Source organism: Betta splendens, chromosome 7 (assembly GCF_900634795.4).
Source record: "Betta splendens chromosome 7, fBetSpl5.4, whole genome shotgun sequence".
In the NCBI taxonomy this organism is placed as follows: domain Eukaryota; kingdom Metazoa; phylum Chordata; class Actinopteri; order Anabantiformes; family Osphronemidae; genus Betta; species Betta splendens.
In genome coordinates this window covers 6,135,776-6,151,520 of record NC_040887.2, presented here as the reverse complement: position 1 = coordinate 6,151,520, position 15,745 = coordinate 6,135,776, and the positions used below count along the sequence as shown (strand labels likewise).

General features: G+C 44.8%; 1 protein-coding gene across 2 annotated transcripts; it reads right to left on the bottom strand.

Moving 5' to 3' along the window:
• Window positions 1–324: 324 nt before the first annotated feature.
• Window positions 325–13,038, bottom strand: pik3cd (phosphatidylinositol-4,5-bisphosphate 3-kinase, catalytic subunit delta). 2 transcript variants are annotated; one of them, XM_029155964.3, is made up of 22 exons: window positions 12,756–13,038; window positions 11,949–12,123; window positions 11,189–11,417; window positions 10,775–11,001; window positions 10,267–10,443; window positions 9,147–9,302; window positions 8,786–8,875; window positions 7,656–7,877; window positions 6,204–6,300; window positions 5,886–6,067; window positions 5,600–5,767; window positions 5,306–5,427; window positions 5,070–5,213; window positions 4,892–4,991; window positions 4,656–4,822; window positions 4,103–4,212; window positions 3,909–3,987; window positions 3,653–3,820; window positions 2,791–2,914; window positions 2,564–2,709; window positions 2,357–2,489; window positions 325–2,275 (listed from the first exon to the last, which is right to left on the bottom strand). In XM_029155964.3, the coding sequence occupies exons 2-22, from the start codon at window positions 12,087–12,089 to the stop codon at window positions 2,138–2,140; spliced, it is 3,120 nt and encodes a 1,039-aa protein (XP_029011797.1). In that variant the 5' UTR covers window positions 12,090–12,123; window positions 12,756–13,038; the 3' UTR covers window positions 325–2,137. The 2 variants fall into 2 exon arrangements, with proteins under 2 accessions (XP_029011797.1, XP_029011798.1); XM_029155965.3 differs by having other exon boundaries at window positions 8,786–8,872.
• Window positions 13,039–15,745: the final 2,707 nt, after the last annotated feature.

The following is a 15,745-nucleotide window of genomic DNA, read 5'->3' as shown; positions in this document are numbered from 1 at the left end:
TACAAGGAACACTCTCTCTCACGGTTACAATATAAAAGATAATCTGAGTTCCACATAATGTATATCTATAATATCTATATATATTCAAGATTGCCAAATGTTCTGCTGAAGTGAATTAGGGAACTTTGTTATTGTCATGATGACAGATGACCAGTCATAATCTATACAGTTAATTAAGGAAAGTTAAATATACGTTTACAGATGTTGTATAAGCACACTAGAATGACCTATTTTATATGTTTTATACTTAGTTATAACTTAATAACTTAGTTTTTTATTATTTTGATTTTATTCGTGGATGGAGTAGAAAACAGAAAGCCTCAGTGTGATCTGCTGTAGCAAACTTTATTGAATATATGTCTCCCTCCCAAAAAAAGGTGAAACAAAAAAAAGCAATGCCGGTAAAGGACAGCTCTACCCGAGCTGAGAGAATAGCTGCACACTCGTAAAACAGGCCTGAGCTTTAGAAATATGTACCATTTGACACAGTTCATCAATTCAATTTCAACAAAGGCAACAGCATTTTATTTTGCTAGAACAGCTGTATCCAGGCTTAAAACAGCAGTGTTGTACATAGTTAGAAACTCTGACAAACCATGTTTGAAGTCTTTTCCAGTAGTTTTTTAAGGTATTTATGCTGCGAAATCTACAGCTACACTTGCTCTTTTGTAAAAGTCTTCATTGAACAGAGACTTACAATAAGGTTGACACCATTTTAACTGTTTTTCAAAATAAAAAGGCTATGAAAAGCACATAGTCCGAGCTCATTCAGGTGGTCCTTGCATGACTCACAGCATGTGAAATAATTGGAACACACCATTAAATGTAATCATCCCCCACACACGGCCTCATTATATTATTATAAAGCAACAAAATGCCATTTTGCACAGCATTAGATACATTATGTAAATATAGACGGCACAAGCATAGAATCTCTTTCACGGCACCTGGCACATCAGTTAGAACCCAGTGGAACGCACAGCACACACACACACACACACACACACACACACACACACACACACACACACACACACACACACACACACACACACACACACACACACACACACACACAGCATCATTATAGTGGTCTTGATGTAGTCACATATTTACGACTTACAGTATATGAGTCCACAGCTTGTGTTGAATTATTTGCTCCTGTCATCAAACGTCAATGACGTCATTGCTTTTCCCAGTTGCTAATAACGGCTGTTTCAAAAACAGAGCTATTATTTAAAAGGCAAACATATCTAAATGGCAAATGTAAAGCTGGAGCCGGGAAATAGTTGCTTTAGCATTAACGCTGAAAACAACCTTTCTCTGCCTACATCCTCCCGTCAGACAGAACCATGAGAACTGTGCACCTGTTTACAGTCTGTGTTGAGCTAAGCTAACTGATGGGTGGGTCACTGGCTGATCAATTCTCTTTTATCGCTCAAAACTATCAGTGGTAAAATGTCAAGTAAGTGTTCCTAAGATTTTTTCTTAAATCTTATAATAACTTAAATGTTATGCATTTACTTGCATCCCAAAGGCAACATACTGTACCACAAGGCAGTATTACACATCCACAGCTTCAAAAAATAGTCTCCATGACATCGTACACGTACTTTAGAATTCCCAAATTAAATAAAATACATTAAAATAAAGTTAAAAAACAACACACAATTGCACAGAGGCAGTTAGAAGAGGAAATGACACAACCATGAAACTGCTGGCCTGGTATTGTTATGTATTTCGGGACTGAACGGCCTGTACTTGCCTAAATCATCATAAAGTTTGTTTGCAGTCGGAGCTCTGTAGAGGTTGAACTTTCAGTCTCCGCTGTTGTCATGATGCTTGTTTGACATCTTCACACGTGCAGGTGGTTTTCCAGTACCTATTTTAATTCAATTTCAATCTGGTGTATTGATAGTGAAGGCAAAGATATTCCACAGACCAGTTGCTGAAATGATGAGAAGCTGTTCTCTCGGTGCTTTGTTCATTCTTGTGACTTACAGGTGGCAGACTCGTCACATGTAAACATTTTCAGTGTCTTTAACTTCCATGAATAAAGTAAGATGTTAGCTTCAGTTTCTAGCTCCACAAATCCATAATGTTTTTGGGTGCTCGGGCTCCATTGGCTCAGTGCTCTTCACGGTCGATTATCTTTGGCCAAAGAGTGCATCATCCAGTTAACCTTGGTCTTCCAGCTCTCTCTCAGAGCTTCGTTGAACTTTACTTTGAAATTCTTCAGTGCCTCTTCCTCTGATTTGCCCAGAGATAAAGAGTCCTTTTGAAAACAAGGAAGCAAAACATGAACCCTCATTACCTTTATCATTATCATCATCATCATCATCTGTATGTCGCATACCTTTAGGTACTGGATGTCTTTGAAAGAGGTGAGCTCCGGTAGTCCTGCTGCCTTCATCATTGCAAAAAGGTTGACAAACAGCGTCCCGTTTCGACATAGAATCTTGTAGGCGAGCTCACAGTACTCCCTAAACCTGAGTAAATCATGGGTTACAATTAGCAAAATGGATCCTTGATCAGTATAAAGACCAATGCAAAAATACTGTACCTCTCAAACTTCTCACTGTTGTTTGTTCTTCCTTGTTGGATCACATGGACAAAGTCATAAGTCAGGATGAAAGGCACACGCTCCCTATTGATCCCAAGTTTCCGCTTGAAGTTGCCCAGGAAATGGCCAAAGTCAATGTGGAACAGCTGATGAGCAAAGGTTAAAACCGTTAAGTCAGAGGTCAATTGTGTGTTGAGACACCATCTCCTTTAATTCGATGACCTCACCTGTCCAGTTTCCCTGATCATGATATTGTCGTTGTGACGATCTCCAATGCCTAAGACGTAGGTAGCTACACAGTAGCCAGCACAGGACAGCGTGAACTCTTCAATCGCCTGATCGAGTTTGTCCCTGGTGACAAAAAAGGTCAGAGAAACAGGGAAGCGAAGTCTGGGTGAGTTTTGTTCTCATGGCCAGTTTACGCTTCTGCTATCGTCCTGTAGTCTGTATCACTAGCGGACACAGAGCGGCGATGTTCTGGCTGCAACATGAAACAGTCTCAGAGGAGTTTCTGTGGCTGACTGATGATTGACAGCGGCAGGCTGTCGCGTCGCTCATGGTCTACGCGTGTCCGGACTTCATTTTCCTTGCTCCCTCTCAGGCGCAGCAGCACTTCAGGCTAATTACTGTACCTTTCTGTCCTGTCGTGCAGCCAACGTGATGCACAAAGGCTCATTCACTGCAGCCAAACGCTTCTCCCTCTGCAAGGAGCTTTTAGGATGCGCAAGACCTTTAGACTGTCTGGCACCAAAGAAAAAATCTACTCGCATTTATTCCTGCTAAAGCTACAGCTGCCGATACGCTTTGTTCATCACGGTCTGAAAATACAGGAAATAAACCAGTGAAAAGTGTAGCCTACACACATCAGAGAGCGTTTCATGAAACACAGAACTGCTTCTCTTTGTTCCGTCAACCAAACGCTTTACCTGCATTTATTTTGGTGGAGCTACAGCTTTTGAAATAAAATAAAATTATAACATAAGGTTTCAGCCACCCTCCACTAACTAAAATAACATAATAATTTGTATACACCTATAAGAGGAGCTACAGTTATTGACAAATGCATTAGTACACGAATAAAACGCTCACCCAGGATTTTTAGATTTGAGCCAGTTGAGCAGGGCGTCTTTGTTGAAGGCAGCCGTGGCGGCACTGTTGCTGTTGTTGCGTTGGATGTTGGCGATGGTGTCGGAGTTCTTCACCACCTCAATGAGCCCCGTCTTGTTCCCAGTGGACAAGCAGCCGTACGGGCTCATCCTGTGGGTGCAGAGCGTTAGGCTGCTGGAAAAGATAACCCTCATGCACAGTCATCACCAGCTGCTACAGACACCTGGCTGTACGGTACCTGAGGTCAAGGCCCTCCCTCTTCCATAAATTCTCCATTAGCTGGATCATCTGGAGAGTCAGCATGTCTTGTCGTAGATCTAGAGGCAAACTCTAAAACTCAGCTCCACTGCCATGACTGATTATCAACAGTTTAAAATCTTGACAGGTTCATATGTGCATGTTTATCTATTGAGAGAGTGTCTCGTATCTCACCATCTCCATTCTTGAAGATGATTCCCACCATGTTGCCTTGACTCCCAGGGTTTCTATACATCAGCCACAGTGGCTTCATCTTGGAGTCCATAAATCTGCACTTATCTGCGCTGCAATAGTAAACACATTCATGATCATTTGCAAGGCTGAGGCTCAGTACAAAATGTACGGAGGAATAAAGAAAATCTGAATTTACAAAATAAATATGCTGCCACTTGTAGCTTTTTAAAAAGCTACTAGCTGAAATAGTTTATTATAATACACTATATATAATACACTGTATATGTATATAATATACTGTATGTGACATTTTAACTCATGCTTTATTAAATGTCCTGTTTAATCAAATAAACCCAAAAGCCACTAACAATGACCCAGCAAATTAAATTATAGAGGGCAAAAAAAATTTAATGTCAAAATGGATTATCCTACAGTGTGTGTGTGTGTGTGTGTGTGTGTGTGTGTGTGTGTGTGTGTGTGTGTGTGTGTGTGTGTGTGTGTGTGTGTGTGTGTGTGTGTGTGTGTGTTTGTGGACTGTGGGTCTGGCACTAACCAGATCTCAGAGAGCACGATGCTGGGGTTGAGTGGTGACAGTAGGTCTGACAGAGCCTCCAGGTACGATTCCTGTTTGATGCACAGCTTCAGGTCCTCCACCGTCATCTTCTGGGAACCGGATTTCACAAAGTCACTCAGGCTCTTCATTTTGCCCAGAGCCTCGTTCTGTGTGACAGAAGATGGCATTAAAAAAAACCTTCAACAGCTTGATTTTAGTGTGGAGTAGATGACTACCTGTTTGGTCAAGAACTTGATGTGGTGAATGTTTCCCCGGCAGTAGGCCTCCAGGATGAGACCAAAACGCAAACTCACCGACGCAACATGAATCTCTGACCTACAATGGCCACATATTATCCAGTTAGTCTCTGCACATGCATGTGATCTTGTTTTTTTTTGCTTGACTGTGTCTAACCTGAGATGCCAAAACAGGAAGTGTCCTATCTTTCTGTTGGACAAGGCCCTCTCTAGCAGGAACATGGTGAGGTCACAGTCCAGGTAGGACTCGTACTTTAGAACCTGGACCAGCTGGATGAGGTACTGCAGCAGTTCGTCATCACTGTGTGCATAGGAAATGTCAGACACGTGCTGTAGAACCTCTAAAGTGGGCAATGTCGAATTGAAAATAAGAAGAAAATAGTCTCTATGAACCTCAGGTTTCTGAGGCATCTGATAGTGAAGGAGCGAACAGCTGGGTCAGGAAAACTATAGTCCAACAGCTCCAAGGCATGGATTGCAGGGAGAACCGGCCAGTTCCTCAGCAAACTCACCATCTGAGAAGAATCAAGTATCTGATGATTTATTGTAGGAGAAGCCTGTTTAACACTGATGCGTAAGATATATTAGGCTTGGTAAAGTTTAGTCCTGCTATTAGTAAGGTGCCAGCACGAGTTCCAGACTGGAATAGGTTTTAGTTAGCGCGTCATCAAGATGCTCCGTTCATACCTGAACAACGTCCTCGCGCTTATTCCACTTGGTGATGAGGAGCAGCTTTGACAGACTTTCAGGATAACGGCTGCGCACCTCACAGCGTAGCTTCCACAGCAGCTCCTTCTCATCCTCAAAAAACTCAGTGTAGTTTTTGTTGTCCATGATTTCTTTCAGTTTCGAGTACTACAATCAGAGCGAAGGCCAAGTATAGTCTTAAAAATATGCAGTCATAAACTAAAATTTTTGTTTTCATCTTCAACTGTGTGAACCTTTGTGAAATGAGACATGTTGACTTTCCCACCTCTTCATTTGTCGCAAATGATGCGTCCCCGTTCCTCTCTGTGTCACTCATCTTATCGAGGGGAGGGTAATACAGAGGATAAGGGCGGACGTGGGCGAAGCGGATGAGAAGCCCTGCAGCGCTATCCACGTTGGGGTTCCTCTCGACGGTTCCCATCGGGTTCAACAGGTCGCTTTTGTCATCTGTGATAAAAAAATGTCACACAAGTTGAGCGGAGTGGCTTTGGGTGGTGTGGTACCAGGCAGCAGGAAGGAGGAGGAGGCCGCCTGGTGGTCTAGAAATAGAGGAAATGTAAGAAGAGGCAACTCCTGAAAGTACCGGGAACAGACGGCCACGTGGACAAAAGAACCTCCCCAGTCTTCAGCTGGTCCTTGTAGTCAAACACCATGGTGTTGACCCAGGCAATAGGACAGTCCTGGGGGGAAGAGAGGAGGATCAGCTTTACAGACCATCTGCAAGAATTACTGTAATAAAGTGTAAACGCACACTTTACAATTTAATATGCTAAATGATAAGCTGCAAAAGACAGCTTTACAAATACAGCAGAGCAATGACATTAGCAGAGCAATTCATTAGTGTCTAAAGTTGAGCTATAAATATGAAGAACTGCAAAGAAGTTCCAGGCAATTGTGAGAAAAAAAAAACAGCTTTAGCGTTGAACGTGTTAAAACCAAATGAAACACATTTCAGCTAAAAACAGTAGCTAAAAAAAGGGTTAAAAATAGCTCAACTTCCATCCATCTTTCTGGAGGCGGGTCGCAGGACTTCTCTTCTGGGCACAGAAAGAGGGAAGTGTCTGAGAAAGCAGATGTGGTCTCGTATCCACAGACACACCTGGGCGCCACGTTGAGGCGCTCCGGCCGATTCACAACCCCGGCCACGGCAACGCAGCAAAACAAAAGGGGCCCGAAACGCAGCTGCACAACGGGGGGAACTCCTCCACGTCTCCATGCAGCGAGCGGGGTTGCAGGGGATTTTCAACATAATTATTATTAACTATGGCTGTAAAATGTGGTAGCATTTAATTTTCATTCAATAAATTGTATAGCAGAATTACAAAACAATTAATGACCGATCCAGCTGGCAATTATTATTATAGACAAGTAGCAAATGAACATTTAAAAAAACATTAATTACCTGGAACTGTTGTTTGTAAAATTACAATAAATTTCTTCTCAATTAGTCTCAATAGGCATTAAACTATACACACAAACGGGCTTATCCATCTGAGACTGGGTCCAGCCCTTCAGCCCTCACACTGTTTGTACTGATGTTCTTGTATTTGTTGTACACACAGTGAATATCACAGAACATGGGTTGAGCTTCAGATGAAAACCAACGTGGTTTCATCTTCAGCGTCTACGAGTACAATGAGGATACGAGCAGAAGTGCTTAGGGCCCAACTCCCCTGTACGGGCCTTAAAGTGGAAACAGAGTAGTTGCACGCGGCACTGAGGGATTACTGCAAGTACAAAAAGGCGAGCGTGAAGATGAATTTAGAATTCCCTGAATATGCCAATTCCTTCCTGCCTTGGAGTGATGTGCAGATAAAAGGCTTGAAGCGGAAGAAACGCAAACCGCAGCCTTGCCACCGAACACACTTGCACAACCAGACGCATCAGCAAAACACACCCACGCGGCACACACTACGCGCTACACGCCAGGGAGGAAGCGATCTGTTTGTGCTCGCTAACAACTTCACAGCCGGCAGCCCGAGCGCTCGTCTGCTCGCTCGCGGGTCCAACACTGTAAAGCCACCGTCACACCCACCGCCTTCTTGTTCTTCTTCTTGGTGCCGCGGGGCTTCTTGGCCTTCTCGATGACGGCGTAGAGCGCGAAGCACAGGCGGCTCATGCGCGGCAGGTCGGCCACGTTGATGTCGAACTCCAGCTTCTGGTCCCAGAGCGGCTCGCAGCACACCGTCACCTCGGAGCTCGTCACCACCTTGCAGAGCAGCTCGCTGCCGTGGAACAGGCCGGCCTGCACGACGAGCTGGGGGCAGAGGGGGGGATAAGGCACAGGTGATGAGCTGGAGGCCCGACTCGTTGGAAGCCCGGTGGTTTAGCACATCTGTGAGGGAGCTTGTTTGTGGAAGATGTAGAGACACTAGACGACTCAGTGCTTCCTGTGTCACTCGAGGGATGAGTCAAAGGGTTTACACATTCATAGCGTAAACAGGTCACATTACCTTTGGTGCTGTCCACATCATGTAAAATGATGCAGGACGAGGACCAAAATCATGTTTCATGTTTTGAGTTGTACAGCTATGGAGCTCGACTTACAAACATCTAAGTTGCTCTCCCTTAGGTTGTGTTTTCAAACCAACAGACTGACAACATGAGTCTAAAGAAGCAGCTCACACTTAAACAGTAAGATAATTAAGTACAGTAAAAATAGAGATAATGGGGGTTCACTGGTTGTCTATGAAATTAAATGTAGATATTTTTAGACATGACAATAGAATCTGAAGTACTAATGGGCATTTCTCACTCGTGTCTTTCTTTAACATCCCCAACGAATAGCACAAAACCTTTCAACACAAGTTAGGGGCCTTTCTGCAACACCAATAAAAGGCATGCATCGCCTTCAGACAAAGCGTGTCGAAAGCGAGAGACAACAAGAAGTCTGTCATTTTTCTTAGAATCTAGGCCTCAGAATGAGACGTAAAAAACAGATAGGCCCTCCCCACTTCCTGTTTTGAAGTTTTAACCAACCGCCTTGATGAATTATGGGAAACGTGTGGTCTGCACCATGTGACCCCTGTCATTTACATGTCAACCCCACTGTTCCTACAACTGAAATTGAGACATTGGTAAACAAGTCAACGCCACATTTCATTGAGCAGCAAAGTGAGAAGAAGAAAAAAAGAAAAAGAAAAACCCATGCGAAACCGCACCAACCTTCATTCCTTCGTCTGCGTTGACTCGGCTGCCCTGCATTAAGTGAATGCAGAAAGGCTCATTGATGGACCACAGAGAGGAGGTGTTCTGCTGTAGGATGACACGGGAAGATGTCGTTTTATAAAAATGAAATGTGAAGATTTTTACTACAATTTCCTGCCTGAGAGCAAAACAGTGTGCCCAGTGTAAACCTGGAATAACAGACAGACGCATTTAAAGATGCGCTAATTCAATCTAATCTTATTGCTTTTTACTGCTTTGCTCTGGATTACAGCTCTGAATCAGCTTTTGTCCTGCCAGTGCACTTATATCTGGTGTGTTTTTCAGTGAATGCAGTGTGTAAATGAGCCCGACAGCTCACCTTCTTCAGGGGCAGGGGAGGAGGCCGGGACAGGGAGCAGCTCTTGTAGGCCTGGTTGCACATCCTGCCCTGCTCCTCCTGGTGTTTTCTGATGGTGGAGTGATGCACCATGACTAGATGAGGGTTCTGGCCATTTCTCAAACAGGCGAAAATGTACTGAGGGAAGAAAATGACAGAGACAGACAGTGATTTTTGGTTTACTGGCACATCAGTGAGTCCCACGCCCACAGAGATTTCCCAGTGTTCTGATAGCGCCGGTTAACTCCTGGAGGCTGTTTGTTCACTGTAGGTTAATGCAGCTGAAATCTCATTATGTGCGGATGGATGCAGTTCCCCTGTGCAGGGCTGCTAGGCAAATATGAGTCACCCCTGCAGGTAGCTGGGGTTTCACAATCAGCAGTGGAGACTCCTGCCACCAAAATCTTGACTCACCCTGAGATGGTCTGACAATCATTTCTAGCATCATGGACCACCTTCACAGGCAGCACACCAGAAACTCCTCCACAAGCTCAACAGCTCTAGTGTTTGAAGGGTTGATGAGTTTGCAACAGTGAAACACAGTCGTATTGTTTCATCAGAGAAAGGCCTTTTTAAAATCTTAAAACCCAAACGATAAAACAAGTTTTACGTTTGGTTTTGTGCCTAATTAAGTAATAAACTAAATTAGAATTTACTTAAATTTAAATTAAATTCATCAAGCCTTACAGGTTTCTTTTTGTATAAAATAATAAAAAGGTTATTTTAAACATATCTATTCCAAGCTGGGAGATGGGCCAAAGAAAATGCCCTGAATATTTCAGACTACAGTCAAACACGATATGACGCAATTACAATATATATTACAAGGAAAATGAGTGCTTGGGATGAGTAATTGGCTGAGGGCAGTTCAGGAGTAATGAAAGGAATGAGGAAAGAAAAAACCAATTAGGTGGAAAAGATGTTTTTGCTTCTTTTCTACTTCCTGGAAGACAACATCAGAAAGAATAACGGACCAAGCCACTATGTCTTCATATGCAAAACTGATGCAGACAAATGATTCTCTGCCGCCAAAAGTGCGGCGCTCCCTGTTGTGTCCAAGGTGAATCATGCACGAGAAGCAGCGGTTCAGCCGGTCACTCACCTTGAACTGGCACAGGGGGTGCTTCCCGTAGATGAACTCCCACCTCCCGTTGACCTGCAGGGTGTAGTCCTCGGGCTCCTGCCGCACGGAGCGGAACACGGTGGCCTTCTTCTTCAGGGCGCTCTTCACCAGAGCCACCGGGAGGTCCTGGGGATCCTGCTGCAGCATGAAGCTCTCCTGTGGGAGCCACCATTCAAATTTTAAAGAGCGCCGGCTTCACAGAAAGTGGCACAAAGTGTCGATTTCATGTCATGTGGATGTTGTTCCTAAGAAATGTTTTGATAGTGGTGTTTGTGGTGTAGGAGGGGGATTTCCAAAGGCTTGCACATTTACCTAAACTCGTCCTCCACTGATTGTCAAAACAAGGTGGAACAACAGATTTTCCAATCAGTGAAGTCTGTAGCGCCCGCCTGCTGCCCCATCATAACACAACGCGTGTTCTGATTTGTCTGATCCTCTTGCTACAAATATGACTCACAAAAAAATAAAAAAGAAGACATCAACTCACATCGCTGGCTTCAAACTTGACGTTCACCAAAATCTTTTTGGTGCCCTTCGACTTCCCACACTGCTGCGGGGAGCAGCACGGCTCCAGGTCGCACGGGAACCTGTACTCCATCCACTGCTGCCACGGCAACGCCTGCCGCTCCTGGGCCTTCACCTCGCAGAACGTGCGCATCTTGGTCCGAAACTCGTTCACCTCGTGGTTCTTCTGGGCCTCGAACTCGTGCAAACCTGACAAATGACGTTTATGAGTGGTTATGTTTAACATATGAAACTATATAATCCAAAATGGGAAAAAAGTCCGAAACAGAGAAAACGGACTCATTTCACATCCTATTTTTGAGGAACAAACTACAAAACAACATCAACGACCATAAACGCCTCTGTGGCACCGCAGAGAGGCCGGGCCGGCGCTGACCTTTGCCGATCAGCAGGCTGATTTGGGCATTGGTGAGCTTCTCCACCCGGTCGCCCTCCCGCGCCACCAGCCTCAGCACGAACATGAAGGGCCGCACGTCGCTGATCCGCCGCGACTCCTCCTCCAGCTCCTCCCGCTCGGCCGTCTGGTTGATGCAGGTGAAGACGTACGCGTCGGGGTCGCCCAGCGCCGCGAACAGGGCCTCGCCTCTGGCGTTTTTCCAAACCATCTGAAACGGGGCAGAGAAAAAAATACAACCGAGTGAGTCTCTGCAACCCCATCGAAATTTCAAAATAAATTTCAGAAGAACTTTATTTTGAAATTTCCTGTAAAACAGCCGAAAAGGAAAAGCCACTTCATCTCCCCGTCGCCTTAACGGCCTCCGAGAGCATCATTACTTAACACAGTTAAATCAAACACAGCCTGAAGTGGCAGAGCTGTTGGCATAGAAACGGCAGAGGCCTGTTTGAGCTGGAGGAGAGCTGCTTCCCTCTCGATGGCGCTGCTCCGGCGCTGAGGTGTTTGAACCAGATTAATGTTTGGGAGGAAATATCGGGCCGAGCAATTTGTATAAAAGTGCGTCTGGGTAAACGAGAACAACAAGACGGGGCCTCGGAGCTGCAGCGCCTGCTGCAGTCGATCGATGCCAGTCTGTCAGAAATAGAGGCCTCTCATATGCAGGGGTATATTTATACATCAGAGTTATTGGATTTCTAAAAACATTACTGATGAATTAAGGTGGAGGTCGACGGGGACGTACTTTTTTGATGGTTTTGATGGTGTCGTTTCGAGACACGGGGAACGTGAGGAAGATCCCAGTAGGCAGCAGGAAGTCCATCATGATCTCGTGGTCCCCCTCCTTCTCCCACTCCCCCGGCATCCCATACTTCCCTGGGGGCATGGTGGCGGCCTCTCATTTACCGGCAGCCCCTCCGCTGCTCACAGGGGGAACAAACAGCCAGGGTCAGCGCGCGCTCGTTCCTAAAACCCCCGAGCGGCGGTCCGCTACGGGGCCCAAATCAGGAAGTCGGGATGGACATGCAAATTGTGCCCGATAGGTCTGAACGACAGGAACAGTGGGCCGTTGTCGCTCGCACCTAATCCCTTCCTCGCTGCTCGGCCCGTGAGCGTCTGCACAATAAACCAGTTCCTGAAATGAAGGGAGCCGAGCGGAGCCGCCTCGAGCCTGCAGGTGCATTAAAGGCAGGAAGGTGTTTAACAGGGGTCAAATAAGGTGACGGCACATCAACCAACAGAAACTTCAGAGTGTAATAATTGATAGCAATTCATTGAAAAATATCTGCTTTTCTAAAAGAAAACTAAATTCTGCCTTTTCGACCCCGAGGTGAGTCCACACTATTGATCTGGTAATAGGAAACTTGCTGCCTGGAGCCCAACGTCAGGCACAAGCTGCCTCGCGCCGATAAGAACGCGACGCCGTCTGCTTTCATTTCTACATGTGGCCGCGTCCGCGACGAACGCGCCGCAAGAGACGAGCGGCGCGCGCCGAAGCCCGCAGTCGCCGTCCTCCGACGCCGTCGCCAACCTGTTAGCGGCGGACACTTGCCTGTCAGCTCTAGCGGCGGCGCGTCGCCTCGCGGTTCGCGTCCGGCGGAGGCTGGAGCATCACGGGCCCGCGCGTCGCCCCCGGCGGCCGTAGGACGCGTCCAGCTCACGCGACGAGGGCTTCCAGCGTCGGCCCCCGCAGCGCCGTCACTCACGCCGTCAGTGATGCTGTCGCAGTGGCCGAGTCGGACTGAGCGGCTGCGCTCTGCCTCCCCGGATCCCCGAGGGCCAAGGGACCGTCCACCAAAAGTTGAGTTCGCGCGAAGTGAAACTACTTTAGTCTAGTGAAACTCCCGCCCTCCGCACTTCCTAAAGACTCGCGCACTGCGGCTCCTGCGCGTCTGCCTTTTGTTTATTTAATTTTTACTGTGTCATGGTGAGATTTGATCATTTAATCTGTGGTGGTGAAACACACGCACCAACCCTCTGTGTACTTGCACGTTATGGCAGTAATAGCAGCAGGTATTAGTACATAGTAGTGTTTATTATGAATTTTATTATGAATTATTATGCCAACCAAGACAGTTTATTATTTTATTTTAATCTCATACAGGGACATTTTACTCCACAGCATCTTACCTTGATTGCTCAGTTCCTAAAGCTGTAACTGTAAATAATAAATATAATCAAAATCAATCAGTCAATAATTTAGGTCAAATTGGCAATTAGAATATTTTGAAGCCAAATGCAGGAAATTCAAATAAACATATGAAAATTGGAATAAACATAAATAGAAAATAAATGACATGACATATTTAAAGTTTTATCACTGCTGAAAATAGTCGTCCCTGCATTACTAATGCCACCACTTGCTCCGCTCTCACAGAAGGGTGAGAACCTTCAATGCTCCACACGAGTCAGAAGATTATAAAATATGGTCAGCAGTTTCTTTTTTGTTTCATTTCTTCCTTCCCCATTGCACACTTTGACCACATTGTCACCCCAAATAGACCAGAAGCGACTGCTACTTTTCCAAATTCTTGTAAGTGAGGTAATGTCTTACAGTTCTGACCTATCGGGAATGAATCTTCGTATTTTTATAAGAGAAAATGGCCAGAATGAGACTTAGGCTGCATTGCCATTGTTATTGCAAACAATCCTATAAATACAGTATGCTGCAATGCTTAATGTACAATTTGTGACAAATGTAATGTTTTTTACACAAGCTTTAATTTATTTGAACAGTTTATTTAACGGAAACGCTTCAATGGGAAACCTTCCCTTTTCACAGTTCCACGGTGTAACAGACCTGTGACGATACTGGTTTTGCAGCAGGCGGTGAACAATGACACCACTCTCACAGAAGTGGAACATAAACCACAGTAGTAGTGTTCAGAAAGGGGAAACGCAGGGGCCCACATTCACAGTATTATAATGTCCTCACAACCCGTGTCATGCGCACATTGCAGGTGTTTACTTGATTTTTCACCAAGACTATGTTCTAGGTGTAAGTCAGAATCATGCTTGTGTCGGCTCCATCTGCAGGCGTTTGCTATTGTACTCTAAAACCTCTCAGGTCTTGGCAGGCCGGTGCTGAAGCTCTGACAACTACAGTTTCCTGTTAAACAATGTCTTAGAGGCTACTGAACAGACTCAGTTCATGTGTGTGTGTGCGTGTGTGTACCTCAGACCAGCTGGTGAAAACAGGAAGTCATTGTGCAGAAGAGAAACTCTTGGCCTGAGCTGCAGACTGTACGAACCCGCCTCTCCCGCCCCCAAAACACTCGCGCTGAACTATTTTCAACCGTGAGCCAGAAAAAAACTCCGACAGCAAACTGACAGTAAACAAGGTGCAGAGATGAAGCGTTTATGTGTGAACCCAGACGTTCTACTGCACGGGTTAAAGCTATTGTGCTGTGAAACGCCAGCTCTTACTGTAATTACTGTACATCTGACATTTTGACTGGAAAAAAAACAGTCTTCACTGAAACTGTGAACCTGTCACTGCAGGACAACAACGGCACCGCACTTAAAAACCAAATGGACTCATCTTAATTAGAGTTCACACGTTAATAGTTTGAGTTTACTGTCCGTTTCCAGTTCTGTGAAGAGAAGGACTGCAACTTCCTGGACTTTAACGTTTCACTGCACTTTTGCGGCTCCTATCTCTCTTGCTGTTTGTGTTTGTGTGATGCAGGGGTGTTGTCACTGCCGAGAAATTCTAAAGAAGGCCAAATGTTTATCACAAGCGTCCGTACGCAAAGGTTAGATTGTAATGTTGTTAGACATATTGTCAACTAAAGAGGTGCTGATTGCTGTATTTTGTTAACCCGTGGACACATTTAGTTTAACTCTTCCATTCGCTAATGTCTTACTTGTTTTAATTTAATGCTCCTAAAGATCTTAAAGAGTTTAAGAATGAGTCCTGGCTTGAGGAAACGGAATCTGCTTGTCAGTGGATAGAATAAAGTATAAGAGGAGTGATACCTGATGGAGTGGTGTTCGCAGGAAGCTATAGACTACGACCTAAGCAGCACATTTGTTGATTAATAATACAGTTAATGAGTTGAAGACCAATACTTTAAGATGACAGACAATATATAATAATAACATAACAATAATGAAAACCATGAGTGAACACAGCACCGTTACCACTAAGTCATCACGTTAAAGAGATAAATGACTTTGCTTTTCTGAAGGAGACTAAATTGACAGTTCTGTGTTTTGTACAACAATACAACACTTGTTTTGTACATATTAACAATCAACTCATAGCAAAAACTCACTTCCAAGCTGTACAAAAACTGTAAAGCTGGTAATCTCATCAGTAATATTGGACCAATAAATGTGAGTTCATAAAGCAAATATATATCCTCTGCTACAAACACCTCATATTGGTTCAACTAAAATGCAGGCAGAAGTTTGCAGAACCCAGTGAATCTTCACCAAAGCACCCTCCTTATTCTAACAGCCTGAAAACACTTTCTGTGAAGACTCAGCGCTTTCACCTTCTCTTCCTGCATGTTCAGGCTGTTATTTTTAGGCTGCAGT

What these genes read in the sequence shown, in the direction of transcription:
- pik3cd (XM_029155964.3), bottom strand. Translation starts at nt 12,089, where the DNA reads ATGCCCCCAGGGAAGTATGGGATGCCGGGGGAGTGGGAGAAGGAGGGG. An exon ending in AGAAGAAGAACAAGAAGGCG is followed by an intron (nt 6,301 to 7,655) that starts GTGGGTGTGACG and finishes TCTTCCCCCCAG; the next exon opens with GACTGTCCTATTGCCTGGGT. An exon ending in CATCTTCAAGAATGGAGATG is followed by an intron (nt 3,988 to 4,102) that starts GTGAGATACGAG and finishes GTTTGCCTCTAG; the next exon opens with ATCTACGACAAGACATGCTG.